This window comes from Sinocyclocheilus anshuiensis, unplaced genomic scaffold (genome assembly GCF_001515605.1).
Source record: "Sinocyclocheilus anshuiensis isolate Anshui unplaced genomic scaffold, SAMN03320099.WGS_v1.1 scaffold590, whole genome shotgun sequence".
NCBI lineage: Eukaryota > Metazoa > Chordata > Actinopteri > Cypriniformes > Cyprinidae > Sinocyclocheilus > Sinocyclocheilus anshuiensis.
Window position 1 is genome coordinate 1,471,777 of NW_015544192.1, and position 27,675 is coordinate 1,499,451.

Genomic DNA, 27,675 nt, shown 5'->3' on the forward strand with positions numbered 1-27,675 from the left:
CCTGACAGAACTGGAGAGGATCTGCAAGGAGGAATGGCAGAGGATCCCCAAATCCAGGTGTGAAAAACTTGTTGCATCTTTCCCAAAAAGACTCATGGCTGTATTAGATCAAAAGGGTGCTTCTACTAAATACTGAGCAAAGGGTCTGAATACTTAGGACCATGTGATATTTCAGTTTTTCTTTTTTAATAAATCTGCAAAAATGTCAACGATTCTGTGTTTTTCTGTCAATATGGGGTGCTGTGTGTACATTAATGAGGAAAAAAAATTAACTTAAATGATTTTAGCAAATGGCTGCAATATAACAAAGAGTGAAAAATTGAAGGGGGTCTGAATACTTTCCGTACCCACTGTATGTGTAATGCTCTTACGGTACACAGCAACGCCAAGACTGGATCTGCCTCCTCCGGGGGCAGCGCTTGCAGGTTCACCACCTGAACTCAGAAGGGAGTGGTGGGAACCTTGGGCACGTATCCAGGCCGGGGTCTCAGGACAATGTGAGAGTAGGCCGGCTCGAACACAAGGCACTCTTCACTTACTGAAAATGCTTGGAGGTCCCCGACCCTCTTGATGGAAGTGAGCGCAATCAAGAGCGCTGTCTTAAGAGACAGGAACTTCAGCTCAACTGAATCTAGCGACTCAAAGGGACCCCTCTAAAGTCCAGCCAGGACAACAGAGAGATCCCAGGAGGGTATCAGGGGTGTCCTAGGAGGCTTCAACCTTCTGGCACCCTTCAGGAACCTAACAAACAGGTAATGCTTTACCAGGGACCAGCTGTCCACTGCATCGTGATGTGCTGCGATAGCAGCAACACACACTTTCAAGGTGGAGGGTGACAGCCTACGCTCCAAGCTTTCTTGCAGAAAAGAAAGCACAACTCTAATCGAGCATCTCCGGTGGTCTCCTCGGTAAGAAGAACACCAATTCGTAAACAGACTCCACTTCAAAGCATAGGCTTGCCTCGTAGAGGGAGCTCTAGCCTGAGTGATAGTGTCTACCACCGTTGGTGGCAGATCACTTAGGTCTGCCGCGTCACGTCCAGTGTCGCCGCACAGGCCATCCTTGGAGATGGGAACGTCAAAAAAGCATACTTTGTTAACGTCTTTCATCTCGAACAGGCTGAGCCAGAGATGGCGCTCCTGGACCACCAGAGTGGACATCGCCTTCCAGAGGGACCGCGTCATGACTTTCATCGCCCAGGGGGCGAAGTCAGTCGCCGTGCGCAGCTCCTGCATCAACCTCGGGTCGGTACTACCCTTGTGCATTTGTTAAGGCCTTGGCTTGGTGAACTTGCAGGATAGCCATGGCATGCAGGGCAAAGGCGGCTTGGCTCGTAACACTATAAGGCTCTGGACGGGAGATGCGGACAATTCCTCCAAGTGGTGCCATTTTGCGGGCACAGGTGCACCGCAACCGCTCTCTCCACCTGGGGAATGTCGAAGCACCCCCTAGCCGCCCCGCCATCAAGGGTAGTGAGGACAGATACAGGAGACGAGCGGCTTCTGGCCGTAAAAGACGCCGTCCACGACTACGTCACTTCCTCATGCACCTCTGGGAAGAAAGGAACCAGAGTAGAATGCGGTTGTGAGCCGCGGTCCGCACTGAGAAACCAATCGTCCAGCCTCGAGCTGTATTCACCTCCAGCCTGATGCTCACAGCTGCCCGGACAAGCATGGCCGTCAACTCTGGGTCCGATGAATCGAATCTGGTCTGAATCTTCATCCTCAGAGGTCAATAGCCCATCCCCCGATGCTGCAATCGACATCTGATCCCCTGGTGGCACACCGAATGAAATGCGGGGACCATCATAAGACAGCCCAACAGAATCACTCAGCAGCCGCACAGGACAAGCACTGCAGGAGGAGTGAGAGGTCCGTGGGGCGTGGCCCGGTGGTGAAGCTCTCACTGTCACCCTCAAATCTCCCAGAGCACTAGCTGGCTGTCCTCTGCTCGTGGCAGAGAAACCGGGACGAGTAGTGACAGAGGGGTCTGCTCCTTTCACTTAAAGAACGGAGAGACGCGATCGCAACGTTGCCATGGTCATGCACTCGCAGTGCGGGCATGAACCATCAACGAACGCGTCTTCAGCGTGCTGAATGCCCAGACACGGAAGACAACGCTCGTGGCCATTGTCAGAGGACAGGAAACGACCGCAACCAAGAGAACACGGACGAAACGGCATCTTTAAAAAGACGCAAATCATCCGTGATTTGCACTTTTAGGAAATCTGCTCTTTCATTTGAAACGCCCAGGGGAATCGCTAAAAGGGACACCGCTGTTCGCACCGTACTGCCAACCAGAACAGCTTCCCGACACACAGCAGATGGCTTTGTGGAGTATAACAGCCTTTCATACAACCACTCGGCTCCAAAGCAAAAATCTAATGAGTGGATGCGTGCTATCGCCTTATATACCAGTGTGTACAGGGAGTGGCTCAGCGTGCAAAATCCACTAGCCAATTTTCACTGGCGTTTTCTCTTAAACTCAGAGATGATTGGGCTCCCAAGTTAGACCAGTGGACATCGCCTTCCAGAGGGACCGCGTCATGACTTTCATCGCCCAGGGGGCGAAGTCAGTCGCCGTGCGCAGCTCCTGCATCAACCTCGGGTCGGTACTACCCTTGTGCATTTGTTAAGGCCTTGGCTTGGTGAACTTGCAGGATAGCCATGGCATGCAGGGCAAAGGCGGCTTGGCTCGTAACACTATAAGGCTCTGGACGGGAGATGCGGACAATTCCTCCAAGTGGTGCCATTTTGCGGGCACAGGTGCACCGCAACCGCTCTCTCCACCTGGGGAATGTCGAAGCACCCCCTAGCCGCCCCGCCATCAAGGGTAGTGAGGACAGATACAGGAGACGAGCGGCTTCTGGCCGTAAAAGACGCCGTCCACGACTACGTCACTTCCTCATGCACCTCTGGGAAGAAAGGAACCAGAGTAGAATGCGGTTGTGAGCCGCGGTCCGCACTGAGAAACCAATCGTCCAGCCTCGAGCTGTATTCACCTCCAGCCTGATGCTCACAGCTGCCCGGACAAGCATGGCCGTCAACTCTGGGTCCGATGAATCGAATCTGGTCTGAATCTTCATCCTCAGAGGTCAATAGCCCATCCCCCGATGCTGCAATCGACATCTGATCCCCTGGTGGCACACCGAATGAAATGCGGGGACCATCATAAGACAGCCCAACAGAATCACTCAGCAGCCGCACAGGACAAGCACTGCAGGAGGAGTGAGAGGTCCGTGGGGCGTGGCCCGGTGGTGAAGCTCTCACTGTCACCCTCAAATCTCCCAGAGCACTAGCTGGCTGTCCTCTGCTCGTGGCAGAGAAACCGGGACGAGTAGTGACAGAGGGGTCTGCTCCTTTCACTTAAAGAACGGAGAGACGCGATCGCAACGTTGCCATGGTCATGCACTCGCAGTGCGGGCATGAACCATCAACGAACGCGTCTTCAGCGTGCTGAATGCCCAGACACGGAAGACAACGCTCGTGGCCATTGTCAGAGGACAGGAAACGACCGCAACCAAGAGAACACGGACGAAACGGCATCTTTAAAAAGACGCAAATCATCCGTGATTTGCACTTTTAGGAAATCTGCTCTTTCATTTGAAACGCCCAGGGGAATCGCTAAAAGGGACACCGCTGTTCGCACCGTACTGCCAACCAGAACAGCTTCCCGACACACAGCAGATGGCTTTGTGGAGTATAACAGCCTTTCATACAACCACTCGGCTCCAAAGCAAAAATCTAATGAGTGGATGCGTGCTATCGCCTTATATACCAGTGTGTACAGGGAGTGGCTCAGCGTGCAAAATCCACTAGCCAATTTTCACTGGCGTTTTCTCTTAAACTCAGAGATGATTGGGCTCCCAAGTTAGACCCCTAATGTAAAATTAATAACAGGGTCAAATTAAACTAGACCGTTAATGAGTTAGATCATTAGACTGACTGTACCACCTTCCTCTTCCACTCATGAGACTCACGAGTCTTTATAAAGCTGACATATGCTTTACATCATCTAATTAATCTTAGACACTGCTATTGGCCAGCCATCAGGAATAATCACTGGTGAATAAAGGTGAATAAACCACCAGTCACTCGTGTGAAAAATTGACTTGTCGTAAGGGAAATGTGATCATAACGATGGGAGCAACAGCGAACCATCAACTTGATTAGTCATCAGCCAGTTGGAGGGCAATGAAATCTATCTGTTCACCCAAAATGCTGGAGTGCCACCATAGAGTGTGTGTGCATTTCTGTTCTGCAGTTAGAAAGAGTTAGAGAGAGTGACCAAGACAAGAAGAGAGCAATAAGAGGATGAAACGTGTACGTGAAGCATGTAGACAGCTGTCTGCTCTCTATTCTCTGTCGTAGGTATCTATAAGAGCCAGGAAGCACGTCTGATGCTGCTGGTGTATCATGTGAAAGCGTCCTCACCCACCACACTCAGCAAGATCAAAGACGAGCAGTGGACCCTGGATGGATTTGTATGTGCACATGTGTCTTGTTTTAGTGCTATTATCTTTTTAGGTTGTTTTGTACAGAAGAATACAGTGTTATATACTAAAATGCAATGGTGGATGAAGTCCACGCATTCTGTACTTGAATTAAAATACAGATACGCTGATGAAGTTTTGCTCCAGTAAAAGTACAACTATATTACATTTCTACCAGGATTATTAAAGTTAACTAAAACTAAAACTGAAACTAAAATTAAAACCATAAAACATTTTCATTACTTGAAATCAAATAAACATTAACGGAAATTCTCATTTTAATTTAGTTTAACTTGTACTAAAATAACTAAAACTATAACTGAATTTAAAAAATAATGTAAACTATATAGACATATATAAAAAGAACAATGACAAATGACAAAAACACAACAAAATTACAAAAATTTAAACAATTACTAACATTAAAATGAAAACAGAAAATATAAAAATAAAATTGAATAAAATTATTAATAAAAACTTTAATAGTATCTTAAAACTAAAATAACACTGACTTCTACTTCAGTAAAAGTACAAAAGTTATCAACTACTGCAATCATATCCTGGGGTGTACTGGCCATCTGGAGCACTGGGGCATTTCGCGCTGGCCTGACGGTCATTCTGGCCTGCCGTGCAGTCAGCTTGACGTGTGATAGGCTGATATGCAGCTTGGAATAAATTGATGGACCTCTCAGAATCTACGAAACAGGAAATCGCGGTTTGAAAATGACACAACCACATGACCCAACGTCAGCGACACACTGCCTGTTTGGCTGTATCCAGAGGCTATATCTTCGACAATCGTGCAGCAGCGGAGGTGGCCTGGGATGAAGTCAAATTCCCGGCCTGAATTATTGTCTCAGTCCGCAACTTATCATATCAGTTGAATTAAAAAATGAATCATTAAATATGATTTGTGAACCAGTTCAATCAACTCAAAAGAATGAGAATGATTATTTATTAATCAAACATGACCATCTGGTTCTGACAGCGGGTGCTGATTTCTTCACTTCAGAATAACAAGAAAAGGCATGTTTTTTTCTGAAACATACAGTAGTGAAGTGAAATGTCAAATATCATGCTTTAGAATGTAGTAACATAGAAGTTTCTGATAATTTAATTAACTTAAAATTTACTGAAGTATAGTTAAGGAATAAAAAAAAAATATTTCATTACTGTCCACCATTGCTAATGTGAATGCAAACTGCTAATAATATATTTCAGCATGTTGATAATTTCTTTGTCAATTTATCTTCAATTTTATTTTGGCAATCTGTGTGAGCAGTAGTGATTGTAAATGGAAAATATATTCCCATTGGTCTGCAAGGCAATTGATCTGTTTGTTTGATTGTTTGCCGGCAGGTGTCTGCTGAACCAGATGGGTCCACATATGTCTTTCAAGGCTTTATACAGGGTAAAGACTACGGCCAGTTTGGCCTGCAAAGGCTAGGTATGGGAGCCCATCTTTATATTTTTTTCATGCTGGATTGTTTCATTGTAAAATATTTTATCCCACCCTGTTTCATCAATGTTTCAACAATTTTGGCAAAAAAAAAATAATAATTAACACACAAATGCATACAAAAATGAAAATGAATGTTTCTCGATCTCTTGCAGGTTTGAATATGTCGGAAAGTAATAATTCTTCAAATCCACCACATGGTACAAACAGTAGCTCTGTGGCCATAGCAATCCTTGTGCCTTTTTTCGCCCTGATATTTGCAGGCTTCGGATTTTATCTCTACAAGCAGCGGTGAGTCTTGCCGTCTATCCTCATTTGTCAAAGTTTGTTTGTGGAGTTGTTATTCTAGACAGATCAGAACGAATTTAGAAATTAGTCTCAGACAAAATCATCATCATTTGTTGCAGGATGGAAAGAAATAGACAGTGACAGATACTGTCTTTAGAGACAGAATTAGCTCATTTGCAGGTTATTGAATGTGATCATAATTAGATGCTACCTTTCTTCCCTGCATGATTCCACGTACCCGCTGCCACTCGACGTCTTTCCAAACTCTCAAAGATGCTGCAGATTTGATTCTAATGACGTTCTGATGTCGGGTCTTGTGTGTATGTTGTTTCGCTCTGACAGGACTACTCCAAAAACCCAGTACACAGGCTGTTCAGTTCACGAGAACAACAACGGGCAGGCCGCCTTCGAGAACCCCATGTACAACACCAACGCAAAGTCCGTGGAAGGCAAAGCTGTCCGATTTGACCCCAATCTGAACACAGTCTGCACAATGGTATAATTAGGTCCGCCTGACTCTAAAACATCTGTGGAGTTTTTTTGTTTTTTCATTTAAGGATTTTTGCTTTGTTTTTTTTAAATGGAGGTGGAAACAATAGCATTACAGTCATGGACGGATTTGTCTGAGACTCACAGAGGATGTCTAGCACAAACGCTGTTGCCCTTCCTCTGATATATAAAGCACACTCTTCAGGAACCATTTGACCATGTGCGTCCGCGGAGGACATGTATGAAATATGAAACACATTGTCATGGGGGATTTTTTTTTTTGAAGACTCACTCTAAAAAGCTTCTTCATGACGGAAAGCATGAAGAGATTCTTCTGCTACCTTATTCACACTCCGTGAGTGCTTCTTCACAGTTGACTGGGTATTTTTTTAGGGGAAAGGGATCTGTAAATCTACTTGCATATATATGAGGAGCATTCACCACCTATATTTTTGTGCTATATATTACCACATGGGAGAGGCCAAGAGAGAATTATTCTAGAAAGAGTTTATGAGGAGATTCACATCGACCGATACATTATTTCCCTGATGGTTTTGTACGGTAAACAAAGTTTTATTTACAGCTCATTCACATTCATTCCTTTAGCTTTGGTTCCTAATGACACCAGTCATCTCTGTGACGTTGCGGCATTCTGTAATGTGTGATGTGTTTGGGTAAAACAAGAGAGAAAATGTGTGGAAAAGTGGTGTGTCGTTACCTCCTGAGGATTTTTTTTTTTTTATAATTGTTATAGATCTTTGATATTCAGTATGTGTGTCTGTTGATAAGCACCCATCTTCAGAATGGGCCGTAGGACAAATGTCAGCATTTTGACCTGAAGCCTGCAGATTAGTTTTTCTTTTCTATTTATTTTTAATTGGTGTTTCAGTGCGGAAGTGTCATTGAGCTCCATTTGTATTTGGGAAACAAATTTGATATGATAATTTGGTCATTATAACAACTTGCCATTCTTATTATTACTGTTATTATATACAAATTTGTATAAAATTAAATGCACTTGACATTTATACAGTATACTTTTATATAAACCTCAGATTACATACAGTAACAGACAAATGCATGTTTCTTAAGGTATATTGATATATGGTGGCAACAATATGATCATATCTATCGTGTACATATGGCCCGTGAAACACCTTTCCAGTTATGTCTGACCTTGTTGTGTTTTACTTTAAATACATTCATAAAATCAGCAGCAAAAGTTGATGATTTGACCTTAAAAATATCTAAAGTGGGTCTGGTTAACCTAAACAAAGTTATTATGAAGAAAATGTAGACGTATCACATTGTCAACATGAGAGGCACACTATATGTGGTGGCAGGAGATGAAGTTATGAAACTTTTTGTCATAAAAAAGCAGGGTCAGACACTGTTGGTCATGTGCTTCCAGGCCTGCAAGCTGTGAGATTCATTCCAGTGCCTTCTAAAGTACTCACCACCACATTTTCCTAAACAGGTCATATTGAAAGGATATTGAAAATAATTATGTGTCAGTAGAATGAATGTGGTATTACAGTCCAGGTCAATGTTGTGCATCGGCAGGAGTGAATGCTGCAGTCTTCAGGAGGCTATGCTGACATCACTGTCCTGGAGTTCCAAAATCCAACAAACCAACCTGTGATATTTTTTGCATTGATTTTTGCACTCAGCCATAGGGATTTGCAGTCTTGCACGTCATTGACATTACTGATTTATTTTAATTTATTATTTATCTCTAGGAATTTTTTTTAATACATGGCAGATTTTTACACAGTGCCTACCAAAAACCATGTGACCCAGGTCTGCTGCTTCCCCACTTCCTCTACTCATACCTCTCCTCTGCCATATAGTTTATGTATTTTAATTTCTCCCCGCCAATGAAATGTGTGGTTCAGATATTCAGTTTTATCCAACACTGTTGCTCGTGTGAGACATTTTATGTTCCTCCGCCAGTCTGAACTTATTTGCCAACAACAGCTTTTGCTATAACTGACTGCAATAAAAGAAAACACACATTTATGATAAAAAAAAATAGGCACTTTTCGATCAAACAGATGAATATTTGCAGTACAGCTTGGTACTCCTCCCATGTTAATGCATTCAAAATAAATATAAAAAGAGGGTAAAAAAATAATAAAAAAGTTTTGTAAAGAAATATATTTTTATGAAGAAATTATTTGTACAATGTATGAAACTATTATGTAAATTTTCAATGCAATGTAACATTAAAAAGGCTAATTCCTTTTGTAATGAGTGTTCTGTCTTTTTGTAGTTTTGATGATCTGGAGCATTTACTCAAGGTTTTTCTTGTGGACTTAGATCAATAACGAAATGTGGGCTGCAAAGATAAGCCAAAAATCAACAGGCCAAAGATATAATGTTTTAAAACATATTCTTAATATTATTCAAATAACCCATCCGATCCATCTCATAAGCTCAGTGTGAGCATTGCTCTGCACACAACATGACTGATTAGAATTTCACAATTAAACATTCCTGTTTACCCCCTGCTTAAATGTCACACTTGTTGGCTTCAGTCACATTTGTGTTGCTATGCAACCACTTGATTGACACCTTCTATCACAATTTGATGCATTGAGTGCAGGAGTTAGAAGCTGCTTAAATCTCTGTAGGGTGGAGCAATCTCATTTCCCCTTTGACACTGTCTTAATTGCAGTAGCTATATGCAAATTAATGAACTCCGCCCATGACAGCTGGGATTGACGCATCCATCAAGTGAGTTCATGTATGACTTTGCGGTGAACTGTGCCTCATACTATTTTGGCTGATCACAAGGAAGAAGATACTTCCAGCAAACTTCTGAAGAACTCAGACTATTGTTTTCCTGTGGCCCATGAGGAAATTAAGGGAGTAAGTATATGACCTAAATGCTGCCATTTTTGCTTCTTTTGAAACTTTTGAATGTTAATTGCAAGGATCTTTTTTTGTCAGAACACATAGCTACGTTTTAAAGACCGCCAATGGAAAAAACGTGAAAGTGATGCGACGCTGGCCAAGTATGGTGTTGCATACTTGGAATTTGTGCACACACACAGCAGTGAGTAGTGAACAAACACACACACACACACAGTGAACACACACCCGGAGCAGTGGGCAGCCATTTTTTGTTGCAGTGCCTGGGAAGCAGTTGGGTTACAAGTCCGACTCTCTAACCATTAGCCTACTAAATGCCCACATAATGGGTCAAGTATGGCATCTACCAGCAGGGGTGAACTGCTGAATCTAACCTGCCAAATGACCGCCTAGTGTGAATTCTAATATAAATTCTATGTGTGACCCTGGACCACAAAACCAGTCTTAAGTCGCTGGGGTATATTTGTAGCAATAGTCAAAAATACATTGTATGGGTCAAAATTATTGATTTTTCTTTTATGCCAAAAATCATTAGTATATTAGTATATTAAGTAAAGATCATGTTCCATGAAGATATTTTGTAAATTTCCTACTGTAAATATATTAAAACTTAATTTGTTTAGTAATATGCATTGCTAAGAACTTCATTTGGACAACTTTAAAGGTGATTTTCTCGATATTTAGATTTTTTTGCACCCTCAGATTAGATTTTGAAATAGTTGCATCTCTGCCAAATATTGGCCTATCCTAACCTAACAAACCATACATCAATGGAAAGCTTATGTATTCAGCTTTCATGTTTGTATAAATTTCAATTTCGAAAAATTTACCCTTATGACTGGTTTTGTGGTCCAGGGTCACATTTGTCAATTCAACCAGAGGCATGAAAATCCATCTTTGAGAATTCAAAAATCTATATTTGAATTGCAAGTGTTTAATCAAAAAACAAGCCACAATGTGAGGAAATAAATCTTAAATATTTTTAAATACTTAAATACATGTTGTATTAGTCTGTGTTGAGCTGCATAGGCTTAAAAGTTATGTGTGTGTGAAAATACAAAAGATGGTGACTACATTTTTTTTTCCCCTTTGTTAGTACTACAGTATTATTGTATAGAAAAAAAAACATGAATCAAGGTAGGATATATAGAATCTAGGTTTTTCCATGCTGTCTGAAAGGACGATGAAAGAGAATAGATGAAACAAACTCATGAAGTGCTCTGTTCTTGAAGGTGTTCATTCCTGGCACAAGACAGACCTTGAGATACTGAAACACACACGGTGATGAATGTAAGGCCAATTTCAGTATGGCAAGAATTCAAACAAGGTGAAACACTGCCAAGGTGCAACTGAGAGAGCAAGACAATTAATTGCATAATTATCATACTGCTTTCAGTGCTAAAGTTTTCATTATTATTAATAAAATATACTGTTGACAAAAAAAACACTCCTAGATTAATAATCTGTTTCTAGAAGGAAAATATTCAAATATTCACAACGTAAACTTCATCAGCATAAAATAATGCAAATGCACACGTTGCACGATAGTCAAGTTACCTTTAGCGCTTTAAACAATACATATTGTTTCAGAGCAGCTTAAAAGTAATAAAAAAGAAAAGAAAATGATGTAAACTTCATCAAATATGAGACCAACTCAAATTCTGATGCAAAGCAGCTCTACAAAGACAACAGAGTCATTATTTAGCTTAAGTCAGTTCATTGTTGATTCGGTTCAGTTCAATAACTGTGAAGTTCATCAATTATGAAATGAGCTCAATTCTCTTGACAGAGGCTCTACAGAAGACAATAGTGTTGTTATTCAGCTTGAGTCAGTTCAGTGTTGATTCAAATCAGTTCAAAAACAGTGTCCATTTTGCTAAATGCATCAATTATGAAATGAAGTTGAATCAGCTATAAAGCAGCTCTACAACCCATTGTAACACACCTAAGGATAAAAAACATGGTTTTCACATGTTGTTTTTGTTGTAATTTTTTATATGAGTAAATTAAGACAAAAAAAATGTTTAATTGTGCATTTTCTCATCAACCAAAATATTAATTGTTGACAAATTTAATGACATTTTAGTTAAAGTGACTAACATAATGAATATGAAATGAAGAAATATTGGATTAGAAAAGGATATTTTCATCAAAAGTCAAACACTGGCAAATTTTAAAAAATAAATTAATTTTAAAAAATGAGCGCTGTCAGCCAGTGGCTGACAGCTGAGGTATCCGATTGATTCATCTTCACCACCACCACCAGGTTTTAGTGCTCCCCCACATCCAAAACCCCAATTTAACCCTCCAGTATAAACTTGCAATATTTTAATCTCCAACGTAACAGAAAGCCATTTCAGAACATGAAGATGCAGTAGTATAATCCTGTAGTCTGATGCTTATACTTCTGTCACAGTAGTGCTGAGGTTCATGTCCACTCTTTCATCTCACCACGGACACGTTTTATACACAACAGCTTCAAGCGTATGTTCTCTTTGAGACGAACCAGCAATTTTTCTCTTTCTACATCATTTCACGCCAATAGTAAGATCAAGGTTACTGGTAAAAGTTCTCCTTTGCCACAACTGGGAGATGACACAGCAGCGTTTTGCTCCTAGCATACCACTTTAAAGCCGGACACTGAAGGGGATAACAGAATCACAGGCAGAGAGAGATTAGAGTACAAAGCGCAGGAGTGAGTGTGATAACCAAGACAGACTCCAGCACTTATTTTTACTTTCAGCCTTAAATTACATGTTTCATTCACCCTTTCTAGCACATACTGGAGAGCATATACTGGAGACCTTCACCTGTTCGTGACAGAAGCAGCAGCAATAGCAGGTTCCTGAAATATTTGTTTGTTTGAATAAGATCTTTTAAAATAATTATTTTATCTGGCTCACAAAACCAGTCTGGACTGCATTTCCTAAAAGCATTGGGATTATTAATTATTACTTATGCTTACAATGCTGGAAACTCAGCCCTGAACAATTCGTTCACAAATAATCAGGCTGATTCTTTGCTCTGACTCAGTAACTGTTATCAGTAAATAGAACATAATCAGGACACCATATTGAATTGAAAACGAGGCTGTGAGGGATAGACTTACAGTCTTTGCAATGGCACACACCGTATAAAGGTCCTAGATCATGTCATTTTCATAACTCGACTTTCAAAACTGTTTTATGGAATTTGTCTACTGAAAGTAATTTTTTAGCTGAACAATTGGTTCTGCACAATGTTAAACAACAGTACAATCCATCGAATGCACTGTAATTCTATCCCTCACAGACTCGTTTTCATTTAATATAGCGCTACCCTGACAAAGGTCTATTATGGCTTGAATATGGCTCTGTTCACACAAAGCTATGACTTGAGAAGACAGTCTTAGAAGAATATAGTGCACAAATCGTGTGAACAACAATGTGATACTTTTACAGAGATTTTGGGTTCTTAAAGGGATACTCTACCCAAAAATGAAAATTGAAGATTTAAAAAAAAAAAAATCCATCTCTGGGAGTTCAAGTGGATATACTGTATAGTGACCCAAAATTTGATGATTCGAAAACCACACAAAGCGAACACGACATACAACCCCAGTGGATGAATCCATGTCAAAGTCAAAATCAAAGTGAAAAGATATACATGTGTAAGAACAATACTAATATTTTAAACTTTTTAGTGTTTGGGCACCTATTCACTTGCAGTAAGGGATAGTTCGCCCAAAAATGACAATTCTGTCATCATTTACTCGCCCTCAAGTTGTTCCAAACTGTAGGCTATGTGAGGGGCTGGAAAAGAGCGACCAGCACCATATATTTACTCCTTTCATGTTCCACACAGTAGACTGAAAGTCGGGTTGGGAACAAAATGAGGATGAGTAATTTTAATTTTGGGGGTGGACTGTCCCTTTAACACCTTACCCTTGCTCTGCTGCGTAGAGGAAAGCACTCAGTCATGAGTTTTCATCTCTGGCATGCCTTGCGATCACCATTCCTGTGTGTCTACAGCAGATCCCATACTGTTGTTCTCATTTCCCACTGGCTGCAGATTCAGATTGCAAATGCACTCATGGTTACTCAAGAGAGCGTGTGCAGATGTCTTCGCTGTGTTTCTGTCTTTCGTCTGCATCTGCCCGCGTCCGTGCGCTAATTAGATTCTTAGAGGCCTGATTAAGCACACTGAGCTCGAACCTCAGCTGTGACAATGACAGGCCCATCCAGCCCCGGTGGAGGACATGACCTGCAAAAGGCCAGCTAAGAGACAGTTCAACAAAACGACTGATCAAGAAGGATTGACAGAGTCTTGGTGAAGGAGAGATAGAGAAGTTTCTCTTCCATTGTTGCTCAAGGTCACTTTCCTTTCCGCTTGCTGAAGAACAAGTGTCTCCTGCCTTGAGACTTAATGGATGTCTCATTCTGGGCTGACACTGTGGGCACCATATGAGAATAAATGCATGACAAAGCCCTCCACACTAAAGCTCACAAGAGTTATGATCATTTCCAATTAAAAGTAAGCAATTCAGTTGTCATGGAGGAGTAATAGAAATTCATATTCTCAGACTAGGAAACCCCTCACCCTAAAGGTAATATGCTGGAAATGACTGTCCCTATTCATTCCCCAAAGCACCAGTGATTTATGCAAAATACTTTAAGAGGTGGTGCTATTGTCATTAAAAGCAAAGGACAACCTAAGGGCATCATGCATGGCTCATATGCACTGAACAGCAGAACACATTCACCTTAGGTTCACTCTACATGAAGGTGTTGTCTCTAGTATGTGTGTGTTTGAGATAAATACATTAAACACATACATTGCATATATGTTTATTTTCAATTGATTTGCTTGTTAATTTGTCTGGATTAACTGAAAAATCCATGCATTTCCATGTCTCTTTATCTGAAAGGTTATAACATATTAGGTCAAGTTTACACTCTAAAAAATGCTGGGTTAAATACAACCCAGTGCTGGGTAAAATAGGTTTTTTAGGGTGTAGGTTTGGTATATAATTATCATAATTTTACATATTCCAAAACTCCAATATTCCAAAATTCCAAAGTTTTTTTGCCTAGTAACTCACAGTTATTTAAACATATAATTTTTAACTTTCCTTTCAACACAAACTGCCATCCTATAAACCTCCATCCAAATTTTATACTACACCTGCAATAGGTTTGTTCTCAAATAAATACTAGAAAGTAGTAAATTGCCAAGCAGGTTTCATTTCTTGGCACAGTTACATTTTATTTCAGGTAAATGAGCATAACAGACTGCAATTTTTTCAAAGGGAGAGTGTCCTGCTGCAAATAAACCTTTATTCCTTGCCGTTCCGTACCTCTACACAATAACATAAATGTAATCAAATCCATTCAAGTCCAACACAGTTTGGCATTAATGGTTAGAACACTGTATCCTGGTTCTTTATCGTTTAACCTTATTTGACACAAGAACTGCACTGTTCTGAGACGCTTTGGTGAAAAACCACCTAGTGAAGTATAAGTTATGTGGTTCTTTACTTTTCTTACAGTAACGAATGGCATGTATTTTTATTTATTTATTTATTTTTATAGCCTAGACTGTAGAAATGCTTTAATGTGTTGAGGAAAGCATGACAAGTCTTGTTTCTACGTTTTATTTACCACCATATTGGTAAAAAAAAAAAAAAAAAAGGAGTAAAATGTAAAAGAATCTCCAAGATAGCTTATGTTTATTCATAGTGCTTTATTCATCCGTCCGAGAGGCAGCGTCAATCGTTACTACGGATGGAGTGTGAGCACCATCTGGTGGCTATAAAATGGGATTTTATGGACATTAAACCAAAAACATTTTTTTGACAGATTATACATTTAAAACGCTTATTTTGAAGACTCCGACTTCCGTGGCAGGGTAATTTGTCTTCTTGTGTGTTTGTATATTTTCAGTGTTACAGCAATTTAAAGTCCAAGAGACCGCGAATCGTAAAGATTCTCTGATCCTTTGACAACTCCACTGTGAATTAGGGTTATTCATCAACTTAAATCGTTTCGGTAGATACGTAATATGTATAAATACAGTTTTCGTTGTTCTGAACCTTATATCTCATTTTCAAGATAGGCTACTATAAAGCAACGCAAGACTTTGCTATAATCATCATTCTCATCATAACATAAAAATAGCAACTTGGTCTTCCAGAAAAAAAAAAACAAGTTATTTCTGCCTTACTAAATATAGGGCCCATTTTAATGTTTGGCTCAACTATAATAGTTGTCTAGCTCAACTAACTGACATTAGAGGGGGAAAACAGAAAATACAGCCATGCGGATTTGTAATCATCAAAATTGCATTTTGTTTTCTTTCTTTCAATTTTTCATGTACATTAACTGCCTATTTCTGTCATGCATACAGTATGATCATCCCTCAAAGTATGAGTTTCCCTCATTAACATCCAGCTCGTTTTAAATGAAGCTCACGGCGGGAGGGGGCGTCGCCATTTTGTTTGTTTTAGTGAAACTGTACAGTGGGAGGAGGGTGAGAAAGGTACCCTAGATACGGTTGCTAAATACGGAAAGCTACGATAGGACCGTTCCGCGTAAGTACTTTCGGCGAAAACATTACTAAAAATGGATTTAATTGCATGCATTGGAATCATAACCATTCGATTTCATCATGCAACTTGCTAGGATATTCCATTCCCCCTCCCTACACCAGCGACAAATGACAGACGCTGTGTAACATCACCTCTTTATGTTATCACTTAAAATGTCTTAATTAGCGCTAAAATGACTTCTGTGGAGAATGCGTTTGGCGTCTTTGCGCATGCAAAGCCCGAGGAAAATCCGCACCTGGCGCGCGCCGCAGTAGCTACAAATTCCAGGCAGATGTTGATCTCGCGACAGCAGACCGTTAGCTTTTCTAACAACATATGTCCTTTTTGTTACATTATTAACAGTTATTACAATTATCATACATTTCGTAGACTATTAAATATTGTATTTACACCATTACGAGTTGAATGATAAAAGTGCAGGGGTGCGCTGATACTGTATGGTCACAGTGCATGTGTGCGCATCACTCAGGCCCCGCCATCACTGACAGCCACACACCCATCTTTATGTATGAGAGGGGATATTTTGGAAAACGTGACATCTAGATAATTATTTTAATTAAAAAAAAAATTAATAAAAATAAAACTGTCAAATACTGCATGCATTTTCACCTTAGTACAGTTTTTGCATCAAACATTGAAGTAGTACATTTTGCATTATCCAAAGCGACTTACAAATGAGGACAGTAGCAATCCAAACCAACAAAAGAGCAAAAATATGTAAGTGCTGTGACAAGTCTCGGTTAGTAACGCAGTACACTAGCAAGTTTTCTTCAAAACAAGTAGAATAGAAAAAGAATAGAGAACGTTAGTGCTAGAGGGTAATTTTTAATAAATAAAAAGAAAACCAGTCAAAAGAATAGAGAACGCTGTAGTTAGAGAGTCATTTTTATAATAAATAAAAAAAAACAAGTACAATAGAAAAAGAATAGAGACCGCTAGTGTTAGAGGGTCAATTTTTAAAAATAAAAAAACAAGTTAGAAAAAAAATAGAGAGTGCAAGTGTTAGAGGGTCAAGTTTGTTTGAATTTAAATAAATAAAAAGAAAACAAGTAGATAAAATAGAAATAGAATGGTCAAGTGTAGTAGGCTACATCTAACATCTAATATTACGAGTAAATTCTTAAAATGTAATGGCAAGCTATAATTTCACCAAATGGAATTGTTAAATTATTATGTCTTTAATCTTTATATAATCTGATATTCCTAAACATTTCCGATAAACACCCAACAAGGCAAGAATTGTCCCTTTGAGTCAAATCTTTTGATTGAAACCGTTTCATCAGCAACACACATAGGAGACTGATTTAATAAATAGCATATTGCTTTATGACTAAATGTGTAGTAATGTAAATGCAAACTACAGTAAGTTCTCGACTTTATTTAAAGGTACTGCAACAAACTAAACATGGATACATGAAATTACATGTAATTAGAAACTTAACTGAATGTTGGTTGTATGTTATGACCGAATGAAATTATTGAATCCTATTTTTAGAATTCTTTGAAACAAACCATTTAAAAGACCTGAGTGGTAATATTACCAGCATGAAAATTAAAGAATGTTTTAAAAGAAGTTTCCTGAGCTGTCTTTTGTTTGGTCAGACTGACACAGTCCTGCCACAAACTCAAACAAACAGCAATGTTTTGATACCGCCACAGACCCACAGTATTGAAACTTTCAGGGCATTAAACTATGTATGGCTTGGTTAAAGTTTTCTCTGCATATAAAGGCCGGTATAGGGGAAAGTTGATTAACATAAAAAAATCACCTTTTAGAGCAATCAAATGAATAATTGTGCCTAACAGCAGTGCCATTTTATTCTGCAGGATCAGTGTCCCCCACCACCTCAGTGTGAGAAGGTGCAGGGACGATGTTCTACGCCCACTTTGTCCTCAGCAAACGTGGGCCGCTGGCCAAAATCTGGTTGGCGGCCCACTGGGATAAGAAGCTGACCAAAGCACACGTGTTTGAGTGCAATCTGGAGAGCAGTGTAGAGAGCATCATCTCTCCAAAGGTTAATGGATTCTCTTGAAATCATGCTGTTCAGGTTTATTTTTGTAAATGTTTCTTGTGGATTCAATTTTTTTCTTTGTTTTTAAATGTCATGACAGAGCTTAAAATGCCTTGCAGAGCGGTTTAGACTTAGAGTAATAGTGTTGTTCAGTTTGTAGTCCTAAAACCCAAACATTTAAGATTTCATGTTTGAGGTATGGCTAGTAATGTTTACATCCACAAATTATCGTCACTCAGAATGAATCCAATCTGATTTCAGATTCTGAAAGCTCTGTTTATATGAACCCTAAACATTGCAATCCGATTCACTTACAGTATTGGTTTACATTTTTTAATCCAATTGAGAAAATAGTCTGATTTAGGCATTCACATGCTTCATTTTTTCCTGTGGTTCAGATTATTTCAGGTCTACTGTACACCAGTGCTATTTTGGTAATATTGAGACAGATTATATATATGAGACATATTTCAAAGTTTATTTTATTTCAAATAACAAAAAAAATATTATGGTTTTAGTTTAATAACCCTGGTCAATCCAATCAAAATTTTATTCAGATCAAGCTCAATCGGATGGACTGAAGTGTTTACACAAAGGCATTTCTGACCATTTGACGCACCAATCCGATTATAAACGGAAAATTTGTGGGAATGTAAACATAGCTACTTTATGTTTAGAACAAACCATGAAAATCTCTTCAATGATGTTCACAGACCTCGTTTTACACATAAATCAAAAATCGCTATTTTAAAAATCACATTAGAAATTCCTTCTGGGATAGCTTACAAATTGACATCATGACTGAGCAGCTCTATAGCAGCTCCATTCATTTATAATATTTGCTTAATTTGATAGGTTAAAATGGCTCTCCGTACATCTGGTCACTTACTCCTGGGTGTAGTGAGGATCTACCACAGAAAAGCCAAGTACCTGCTGGCAGACTGCAATGAGGCTTTTATTAAAATTAAAATGGCTTTTCGCCCAGGTAAGTTGTGGCTGGACTACATAAGAAGTTGGTCCTATTGTACTGCAAGAGATAATATTTTGTGGACTGTTTGACACAGGTGTGGTCGACCTGCCTGAGGAGAACCGTGAAGCTGCCTACAATGCCATTACATTACCCGAAGAATTTCACGACTTCGATCAGCCTCTTCCGGACCTGGAGTATGTTCAGCTTTAACTTGGAGATATCAGAAGCTAAATGTATAAAGGTTGTTAGACTTGCATGCAATCAGTGTTGACCCTTCCTTGTGTTGTGGATTGCAGCGACATTGACGTTGCTCAACAGTTCACCCTGAATCAGTCGCGTGTGGAGGAGATCACCATGCGAGAAGAAGTGGGAAACCTCAATCTACTGCAGGAGAATGATTTTGGTATGGCATATACACATCCTCTATTCTCGGCGTTATGTTTTTAACATTTTTTGTCTAGTATTTTTATCTCTTTTTAATGTTTAAATTGATTATGCACTCACATCGCATTGTCCTCATACAGTAGATAATTTATAGCACATTTTCCTCAGCTGATTTCGGGATGGATGACCGAGAGATGTTGCGAGAGGAAGGTGCATTTGAAGTGGACATCATCCATGGGGCGTCTGCATCTAACCTGCTGCTGGAGTCAGAGTCAAGTAGCGGACAGATTGCTGACAAGTCCAATCACCTAGAGTATGACCAATACAAGGATGACTTTGGAGACAACCCTATGGAGAGCACAGAAGGAGGCATGCTGGGTAAGAGAGGCATCCATGAGCACCTTATAAATTAAAGGTCATATGACGTTGCTAAAAAGAACATTATTTTGTGTATTTGGTGTAATGCAATGTGTTTATGCGGTTTAAGGTTAAAAAAACACATTATTTTCCACATAATGTACATTATTGTTTCTCCTCTATGCCCCGCCTTTCTGAAACGCGTAGATTTTTACAAAGCTCATCGTTCTGAAAAGCGAGGTGTGCTCTGATTGGCCAGCTATCCAGTGCGTTATGATTGACCGAATACTTCAAGCGTGTGACGGAAATGTTACGCCCCTTACCATATAAATATGAAAACGTACTTACAGGCTGTGATTCAGAAGCGCTTGATTGTCCTTGCAAAGTTGGTATTGCCCCATTTTATAGAAATAGACACTGGCATTGTAGGCTACTCTCTCAGGAAACAGTCCTCGTCCTCCATAAAATGCACTGCACACATCTGAATATTTGGGTTGAACTGTTCTGGAACAGTGTTGTGAATACAACTTAACCACTGATTTCTAGTTGTGTCCTCTTTTGGAAGGCCAAAGAAAGTAGTTTCACTTTCATAACGAAACACACAGCGTCTCCACAACATGTCAGCGGCGGCAACAATACTACAGCGAGAATCAGTTACACCTTCTTTCTTTGCGTGAACATTTGGGCGGCGTTATGCAAATCTTCCCACATCGTGACGTAGACATGTGGGGGCGTGTTAGAATGAGCCGTTTTAGGTAGGCGTGGATGCCTTAATTTTTATAAAGAATATCTCTTTGGATTTGAGACTTAAGTCTTTGCAACTTTATTGATCTGCTTTATGCACCAAGAGTTTGTAACATTCCAAAGAGAAAGGAAAAATTTTAATTGCATCATATGACCCCTTTAAAGCTACATTTACAAGCATCCGTTGAGACTGAGCCGGCTGCATTCTGTACCTACAGTGGACAAGCTGCTCAGTAACGAGGATGGAGGTGGTATTTTCGATGACCCTCCAGCCATCACTGAGGGTGTGATGATGCCCCAAGACCACGGTGGAGATGATGATGATGATTTTGACAACCTTTCACGTAAGAATGCATGTAACATAATGATATGTTATATATTACATGTTTGGTCCTATGCATAATAATTCAAAATTTGCATTTTGTTCAATAGCAGCAGGAGGTCCAGACAGTCCTGATTCTGGTCCTGTGGAGCAGTTGCCCACCATGACAGACCAGACTGAACAGACCACCCTAGTCCATAATGAGGAGGAGGCTTTTGCTTTGGAGCCCATCGACATCACAGGTCAGCCAGAGCAGAGAAATAGTAGTAATAGTGCAGTAATACAGGGATCAACAATAAGACTGGCCAGTTAACAGAACTGTCACTTGAACTATCACTATGTTTTCTGGTCACTGATCGGATAGTTTCTGCTTTAATTATTACACCAAGGTAAAATAATCTAGCTGACTGTCATGAATTAAGTTTTGGCAAAAAAATTATAAACAAATTTTATTGTGTACCATATTATCCATATCTAAATATTATATTTTTATATTTTATAATTATTCATTATCATGTTAATTATATAAATAATTATGATTAATTATATGTAAAATGATAAACGAGTCACTGTGCCATCGTTTTCCAATAAATGTTGATGAATTTTAATCTGTCGTGTCAAAAAAACTTGTAACAAATCATTTATTAGGTTTTTAATGTGCAATAATCAGTAGTGAGGTGAGAGGAAAAATTGGCAGGACAAGTATAAATCTGAAAAAAAAAAAAAATGTTGTTGTATACTACTGTATGTTCAAAAACTTCAAACCAAAAATCATTTACTCACCCTCATGTCATTTCCTGAACAAAAGAATACAAAATAAGATATTTTTAAAAATTTTGATAACCAAACAGTTTTTTTCCCACTGATTTTCATTTGTTGGTCTGTACAAGGGAAGTCAATAGGAGATAAAACTGTTTAGCTACCAACATTCTTCAAAATATTTTCTTTCTGTTCCACAGAAGAAAGAAAGTCATACAGGTTTGAAATGATTTCAGGGTGAGTAAATGATGACAGAATTTACATTTTTGGGTGAACTTTCCTTTTAACAGCATTTTGTGCCAGTGTACCTAAACATCTCTTGCAAGCAAAACCTAATTTTGGTTATCTTCGATGCCTTTCATCAAACCATATTCTTACATTATTAGTGAAGGAAACCAAAGCAAAAAGAAAGAGGAAGCTGATTGTGGACAGTGTGAAGGAGCTGGACAGTAAGACCATCCGTGCCCAGCTGAGCGACTACTCGGATATTGTCACCACTCTGGATCTGGCTCCCCCCACCAAGAAGCTGATGATGTGGAAGGAAACAGGAGGAGTGGAGAAGCTCTTCTCTCTGCCAGCTCAGCCCCTCTGGAACAGCAGACTGCTCAAGGTCAGGACAGATCTCTGGAACAAGCTGTGAGACATTAATACAGGCTTTAGTGCAACAAAATACATAAGTGGCTTTGGATATGGCTGTTTTTGGCACTATTTTACTCATAATTAAACACAGAAATCGATTAAAACAACTTATTTGGACAGTTTTTTGTAGTCTTGCCATTAAATAATGTTGTTTGTCAATGAATTGCTACACAAATTTATACAGCAGGTTTATTAGAAATCTGTCCTAAGACCAGCTCTACCTCTCTTGTGTCCAGATGTTCACACGCTGCCTGACCCCTCTGGTGCCCGATGAACTGAGGAAGAAGAGAAAGGGTGGAGAAGCAGACAGCTTGGATGAGTTCCTCAAAGACCTGGAGAACCCTGAGGTGCCACGAGAAGAGGCCCTGTCTCAGCAACGAGACATCATTGGTAAGAGAGGCTGACACATACTGCTAACTACTATTTAGATCACAAGGCGCATGATAAAAGTTTGAGGACAATAAGAAGTAATGGTTGCTGAAAATGCAGCTTTGCCATAACAGGAATAAATTACATTTCAAAAATATATTCAAATAGAAAACAATTATTTTATAATGTAACAACATTTCACAATATTCCTGTTTTGTTGTATTTTTGAATAAATAAATGCAGCCTTGGCGAGCATAAGAAACTTCTTTCGAAAAAAAATCTTACCAACACCAGACTTTTTAGCAGTAGTGCACTAGTTTGTCACTGATGCCCATGTTTGGCTTTCTGCAGACCAGACCATCCTGGAGGAGCCCAGTGTTCTGCAGGCTTCAGCCATGGAGGGCAGTCACACGACCCTTGATGAATCAGTCATGCCTCCTCCATCTGGACCCCGTGGACAAAAGCGCAAAGCTCAGGACACAGAGCCTGCCTTACCTGTGAGATCTGAAATCAGATTTTTAGTGTGGGATTTGGACCCCACTCTATGTGGTTTGCTAATTTGGTGCTCTCGCTTGTTTTCTTGTAGATGCTTGAGGATGATCGGTCCTCCATTGTGTCCACACGGCACGTGAACATGCAGCAGGTGGACCTTCCACCTGAGGAACCGGGCAACATCTCACAGCTCATCCCTGAACTCGACCTGATAGGAGAGAAGAGCAAAGAGAAGGATGATGAGGAGGAGGTGAGGAGGCTTTAACAAGCACTTTATTTTTCTAATAAGAAATCCTGTTTAGTACAGCCAAACACTCTGCAGTCACTTTAACTTTTTCAGCACTAAGTATCATAATAGTACAGCTGTTTAAACTACATTTTTAAATGCCCATTTTTGTGTATCATTTTTAATTGGGCTATTCCTGTGTATTTTTTTTTTTATTAATCAGTTACTACAATTTATCATATAAGGAATTTGACTATCTGGGCACTGGTTGTACTCGATTCCCATCAGATCACATCACTCAGTTAAATCTAAATTTTTGTTTCAAAGGAGGAGGAAGGTCAAAGCGGAGACCAGGATCAGGAGGAGAGGAAGTGGAACAAGAGGACGCAGCAGATGCTGCACGGTTTACAGGTTTGGCAGAATTTAAACATACACTACATATCGTGATAAACAAGATCTGTCAGGGCATATTTAGTGTAATATGAAGCATAAAATTATTTAATATCTATAAATACCCTTTTAATTCTTCCTCTTATTTTCCACAGAGAGTCATTGCTAAGACCGGAGCAGAATCGATCAGCTTGCTGGATCTGTGCAGAAACAACAACAAGAAACAAGCAGCTGCTAAGTTCTACAGCTTTCTCGTGCTAAAGAAACAGCAGGCAGTGGAGCTCAGGCAGGACGAGCCCTACAGTGACATCATCGCCACCCCTGGCCCCAGATTTCACATTATATAGACTTTTTATGGTCAACACTGGAAGATTTTAATAGTTTCGTTTGTATATAATGTGTTATGTATTTCTGTGCATGTGCATTTTCATGCATACTACATGTGCACTCAGTCTCACATGCAAACAAAGACTTTTATAAGTGCTTCTTTTTGCCGTTTCTCAATACAAGCATGCACATTGGACAAAAAAGCGAAATGGTTCTGAACTGTTCTGACCTGGTTGAGGTTGAAAATATAATGCTTTTGTTCTCAAACTTACAGAAATGCTTATCTTAGAAAACCGAAATGGTCAGAATGGTGGTAGGTTTTCATAGGAAAGTACAAATCTAATTGTGGTCATTGAAGTGAAATTGCTCAGCTGTTGCCACTCCATTAGTTTGTTGTGCTCACTTGCAAAGACTTTGAGCCTTCAGTTTGTTCTTTTTAATCATGTTTCCAGATGCTTCTGTTTCATTATTTAATGGATCCTGTTGTTTTGCATGCTTTGAATTACATGTTGACATGCAGCATACTTGTTTACTTTCATGAAAGTATTTTCTTTGTTTAAACGTAAAAGAGTAACATTTTAGCTGCTCCAAATATAAAAAATCATAGTTTGTATGTTTATAAAATATATATTGAATGAAGTATTGGCCTACAGTGTGTTGTTTTTATTTATTTTTTTCAAAAACCTACTACAGTAACAACATTATTTCCCTAAATTCTCCCTTAGCTTCAGTGTTGTGAACATTTACCCAAAAGCAGCTTTAGTTTTGCTTGTCAGCCAGACAAATTAAAATAACATGTTATATACTGTGATATACATTTGTTAAAATAATGTGCCATTTGTTGTAAAGAAAATTTTTGTAATTGTGCAAGCACTTTTTAAAACGGTCCATAGGTCTTTGGTTTTATCGATGTTACCTGTGACAACTCTCTGTTTTGTATATCACAATAATTAAACACTTACCTGTTACAGTGCAGTAAAGTCCTTTTTTTTTTAATGCCTCAAAAACGGCTTGTTTTATTCATATTGGGATAAAAACATATTCATAACAGGTTACATTATTCTTTCACATCAGTTTTTTTGCCTTTAGACCTGACTTGATACAACCGTGTTACGTTATTTTGTAATAAAAAGTAATTAAATCCCTTTGTCCCTTGACTGAATTGATTATTCAATTAGTCATCCGTGCGTTAGGGGGACTCATTTGTGCATCATCACCTATGATCATCACCAGCGAAGAAGACCGGAAACAACACGCGAACTGGCAGCAGTTTGTATATGAGGAGGTTTATATGCTGCTACCGAAAACAGGTAATGTCATATTTTTAAAAGATGTCAGCTCTGTATCTGCTGTAATACAAACTGAATCCTTTCTCCCCTTTGCGCCTTGTATAGATTATTTAATCATGTTACTGCTGTAATGACATTGAATGGAGTCAATACTGTCAGTCACATAACGTTTGTATAAAAATGTATATGAGATACTAAATCAAAAGAATGTATTTTTACAGTAGCACATAATCAGAATTAACATCATAATACACTACTGTTGCATATTATTCCACCCAGAAAAACTCTTCTGAGTCGTCATGCACGTTTGTCAGCGATGTGTGAGTTTGTTGCTCTCGAGGCCTTTATCTGCAGCTGGCCAGCAGTCGACACGCGCACTGCACCAGCGCTCACATCTCATACTGCTGCAGCACAGCACCAGACAGCCGCCCGTCCACAGACTCTCACAGGGACACAGCAGAGAGACATGGAGACACTTCACGGACCACCAAGCTGCTTCACCAGATGTCTCTAATAAGACTGATCTTACGCAGAAAGAGGTTGTGCCATTAAATTCTGACGTGCATCAAATATCAAGCCAAGTGACTCTTTCAGATAGTCAAAGTATAGGTATGTATTAAAACTACATATTTGCTTGCATGAGAATCCCTGATTGAGTTGTCATGCTAATAATCTGTCTTGTTTTCTGTAGATTTGGATGTGGCTGTGCGCGCTTCTCCGCTTCAGGAAGTCAGCGAGGAGGAAGCAGTCCAGATCCAAGTTCCTTCTGCCCTTCCACCAGAATCTTCCACACTCAGACCTTATGTGGATAAATCAGAAACTCTCAGCAAACTGGTTCAGCTCGGTATGTTTCATATCTTAAGTAGGTTATGTTGGATTATTTTGGATTTGTCTAAACTTTTGGTCGTTTTCCAGGTGTCAATCTCTGGGAACTAGAACAGAGACCCAATGTGGGTTCCATGCTGGTTAGACTTGACTTTCATGCTGATGTTGCACCCAGACTACTCTTCCTCAAAGATTTGGGAGTTGAGGAGTCTAAACTGGGCCGACTGCTCACCAAAAACCCCTTTATCCTCACAGAAAGCCTGGACAACCTTGAAGCCAGGTCAGAAAGAGAATGCACACACACATATGAAATAAACTGTAGTGTAACACTTTTTCAAACTAATTAGCAGCTTTTAGAAAGATTTGAGACTTGACTTGGCATTGAAACGTCTCTCAGGCTGCCTCATGGGTATCAAATTGATACTCTAGTCTAAATAATTTGACATTTTCTTCTAAAGGATACCTTCTTTCTTTGGTCTATTCATTTTAAGGGTGTCCTACTTGAAATCAAAGAAGTTCAGTAAGCAGTCTGTGGCTGTTATGGTGACCAAAGCTCCATACCTGCTTAACTTCAGTGTTGAGAGACTCGACAACCGGCTTGGATTTTTCCAGAAGCAGTTGGGACTCAGTGCTGAGAAAGTGAAGTGCAATTATGTATATTTTTTTATAGAACAAAAAAGAATCACCATTAAGACCCACTCTTGCTTAGAAATATTTAGTTTGTTTGTTTAAACAAATAATGAAGTGTTTTTTTTTTACCTGATTTTCATACTGACCTTTAGCATTTGCAGAAGAGCTACATTTACCATGAATGTTGTCATGATTTTTGCTTTCAGACCCGAGATGTTGTGACACGCCTACCAAAACTACTGTGTGGCAGTTTAGAGCCAATTAAGGAGAATCTAAAGGTCTGACACTTTGTTGATTTGTTTTTCTTTATTATACAGGTGCATCTCAATAAATTAGAATGTCGTGGAAAAAGAAAACCGGAAACGAACGAAATTTTGACTGGAACAGAACCAGAAGCGAAATCAAATGTTATAGTTCCGAACGGAATCGAAAATTTGAAATGGCCATTAACCGGTTAATAATGTTATTTTATCGTTCCATTTAATATTTGAAATTTGCTGTCAACCAACCACGAATTCCAGTAGTATGACCTATGCAAATGTGACGCTGACGCATCCAACGCGTGAAATGCCCGCGCTCAGCTGTAAATTCACCATAGGTAAGTAGCAATGGCAATGCATTAGAGTTTATCCGAGGATAGTGTAAGATGGATTCAACAGATCACGCGCACCTGCAGCGCTTCTGTGAAAGGAGAAAACAGAATAAAACTATAGGCTTACATAAAAAGGAATAGCCTATATTGGCCTGCACTA

At 39.5% G+C, this 27,675-nt stretch overlaps 3 protein-coding genes across 4 annotated transcripts in view; all 3 read left to right on the top strand.

Moving 5' to 3' along the window:
* Positions 1-7,616, top strand: part of LOC107696540 (CUB and sushi domain-containing protein 3-like) — a 193,207-nt gene extending 185,591 nt beyond the window's left edge. Inside the window, exons 59-62 of the mRNA XM_016496907.1 lie at positions 4,371-4,483; positions 5,852-5,939; positions 6,107-6,242; positions 6,582-7,616. Of these exons, the coding sequence (XP_016352393.1) occupies positions 4,371-4,483; positions 5,852-5,939; positions 6,107-6,242; positions 6,582-6,741 (497 nt within the window). The 3' untranslated portion in view covers positions 6,742-7,616. The remainder of the gene's footprint in view (positions 1-4,370; positions 4,484-5,851; positions 5,940-6,106; positions 6,243-6,581) is intronic.
* A 1,907-nt stretch (positions 7,617-9,523) lies between these two features.
* On the top strand, positions 9,524-24,874 carry LOC107696550 (double-strand-break repair protein rad21 homolog). Of its 2 annotated transcripts, none has more exons than XM_016496949.1 (15): positions 9,524-9,599; positions 9,681-9,786; positions 18,016-18,203; positions 19,056-19,185; positions 19,265-19,364; positions 19,467-19,573; positions 19,723-19,932; positions 20,874-20,999; positions 21,091-21,219; positions 22,123-22,346; positions 22,612-22,765; positions 23,096-23,241; positions 23,331-23,486; positions 23,790-23,873; positions 24,008-24,874. In XM_016496949.1, exons 3-15 carry the CDS (start codon positions 18,060-18,062, stop codon positions 24,197-24,199), a joined length of 1,902 nt encoding a protein of 633 aa, XP_016352435.1. In that variant the 5' UTR covers positions 9,524-9,599; positions 9,681-9,786; positions 18,016-18,059; the 3' UTR covers positions 24,200-24,874. The 2 variants fall into 2 exon arrangements, with proteins under 2 accessions (XP_016352435.1, XP_016352434.1); XM_016496948.1 differs by having other exon boundaries at positions 21,088-21,219; positions 24,008-24,873.
* Positions 24,875-25,389: 515 nt separating this feature from the next.
* LOC107696564 (transcription termination factor 3, mitochondrial-like) overlaps positions 25,390-27,675 on the top strand; it is a 5,556-nt gene continuing 3,270 nt past the window's right edge. Inside the window, exons 1-6 of the mRNA XM_016496974.1 lie at positions 25,390-25,489; positions 25,748-26,077; positions 26,160-26,312; positions 26,384-26,573; positions 26,785-26,932; positions 27,130-27,201. Coding sequence (XP_016352460.1) covers positions 25,768-26,077; positions 26,160-26,312; positions 26,384-26,573; positions 26,785-26,932; positions 27,130-27,201 — 873 coding nt within the window. The 5' untranslated portion in view covers positions 25,390-25,489; positions 25,748-25,767. The remainder of the gene's footprint in view (positions 25,490-25,747; positions 26,078-26,159; positions 26,313-26,383; positions 26,574-26,784; positions 26,933-27,129; positions 27,202-27,675) is intronic.

Excerpts from the sequence above, each read along its gene's own strand:
- LOC107696550 (XM_016496948.1), top strand. The coding sequence starts at position 18,060 with ATGTTCTACGCCCACTTTGTCCTCAGCAAACGTGGGCCGCTGGCCAAA. Across the intron at positions 19,574-19,722 it reads ACTGCAGGAGAATGATTTTG|CTGATTTCGGGATGGATGAC; the intron begins GTATGGCATATA and ends CATTTTCCTCAG. Across the intron at positions 21,220-22,122 it reads GGAGCCCATCGACATCACAG|TGAAGGAAACCAAAGCAAAA; the intron begins GTCAGCCAGAGC and ends TTACATTATTAG.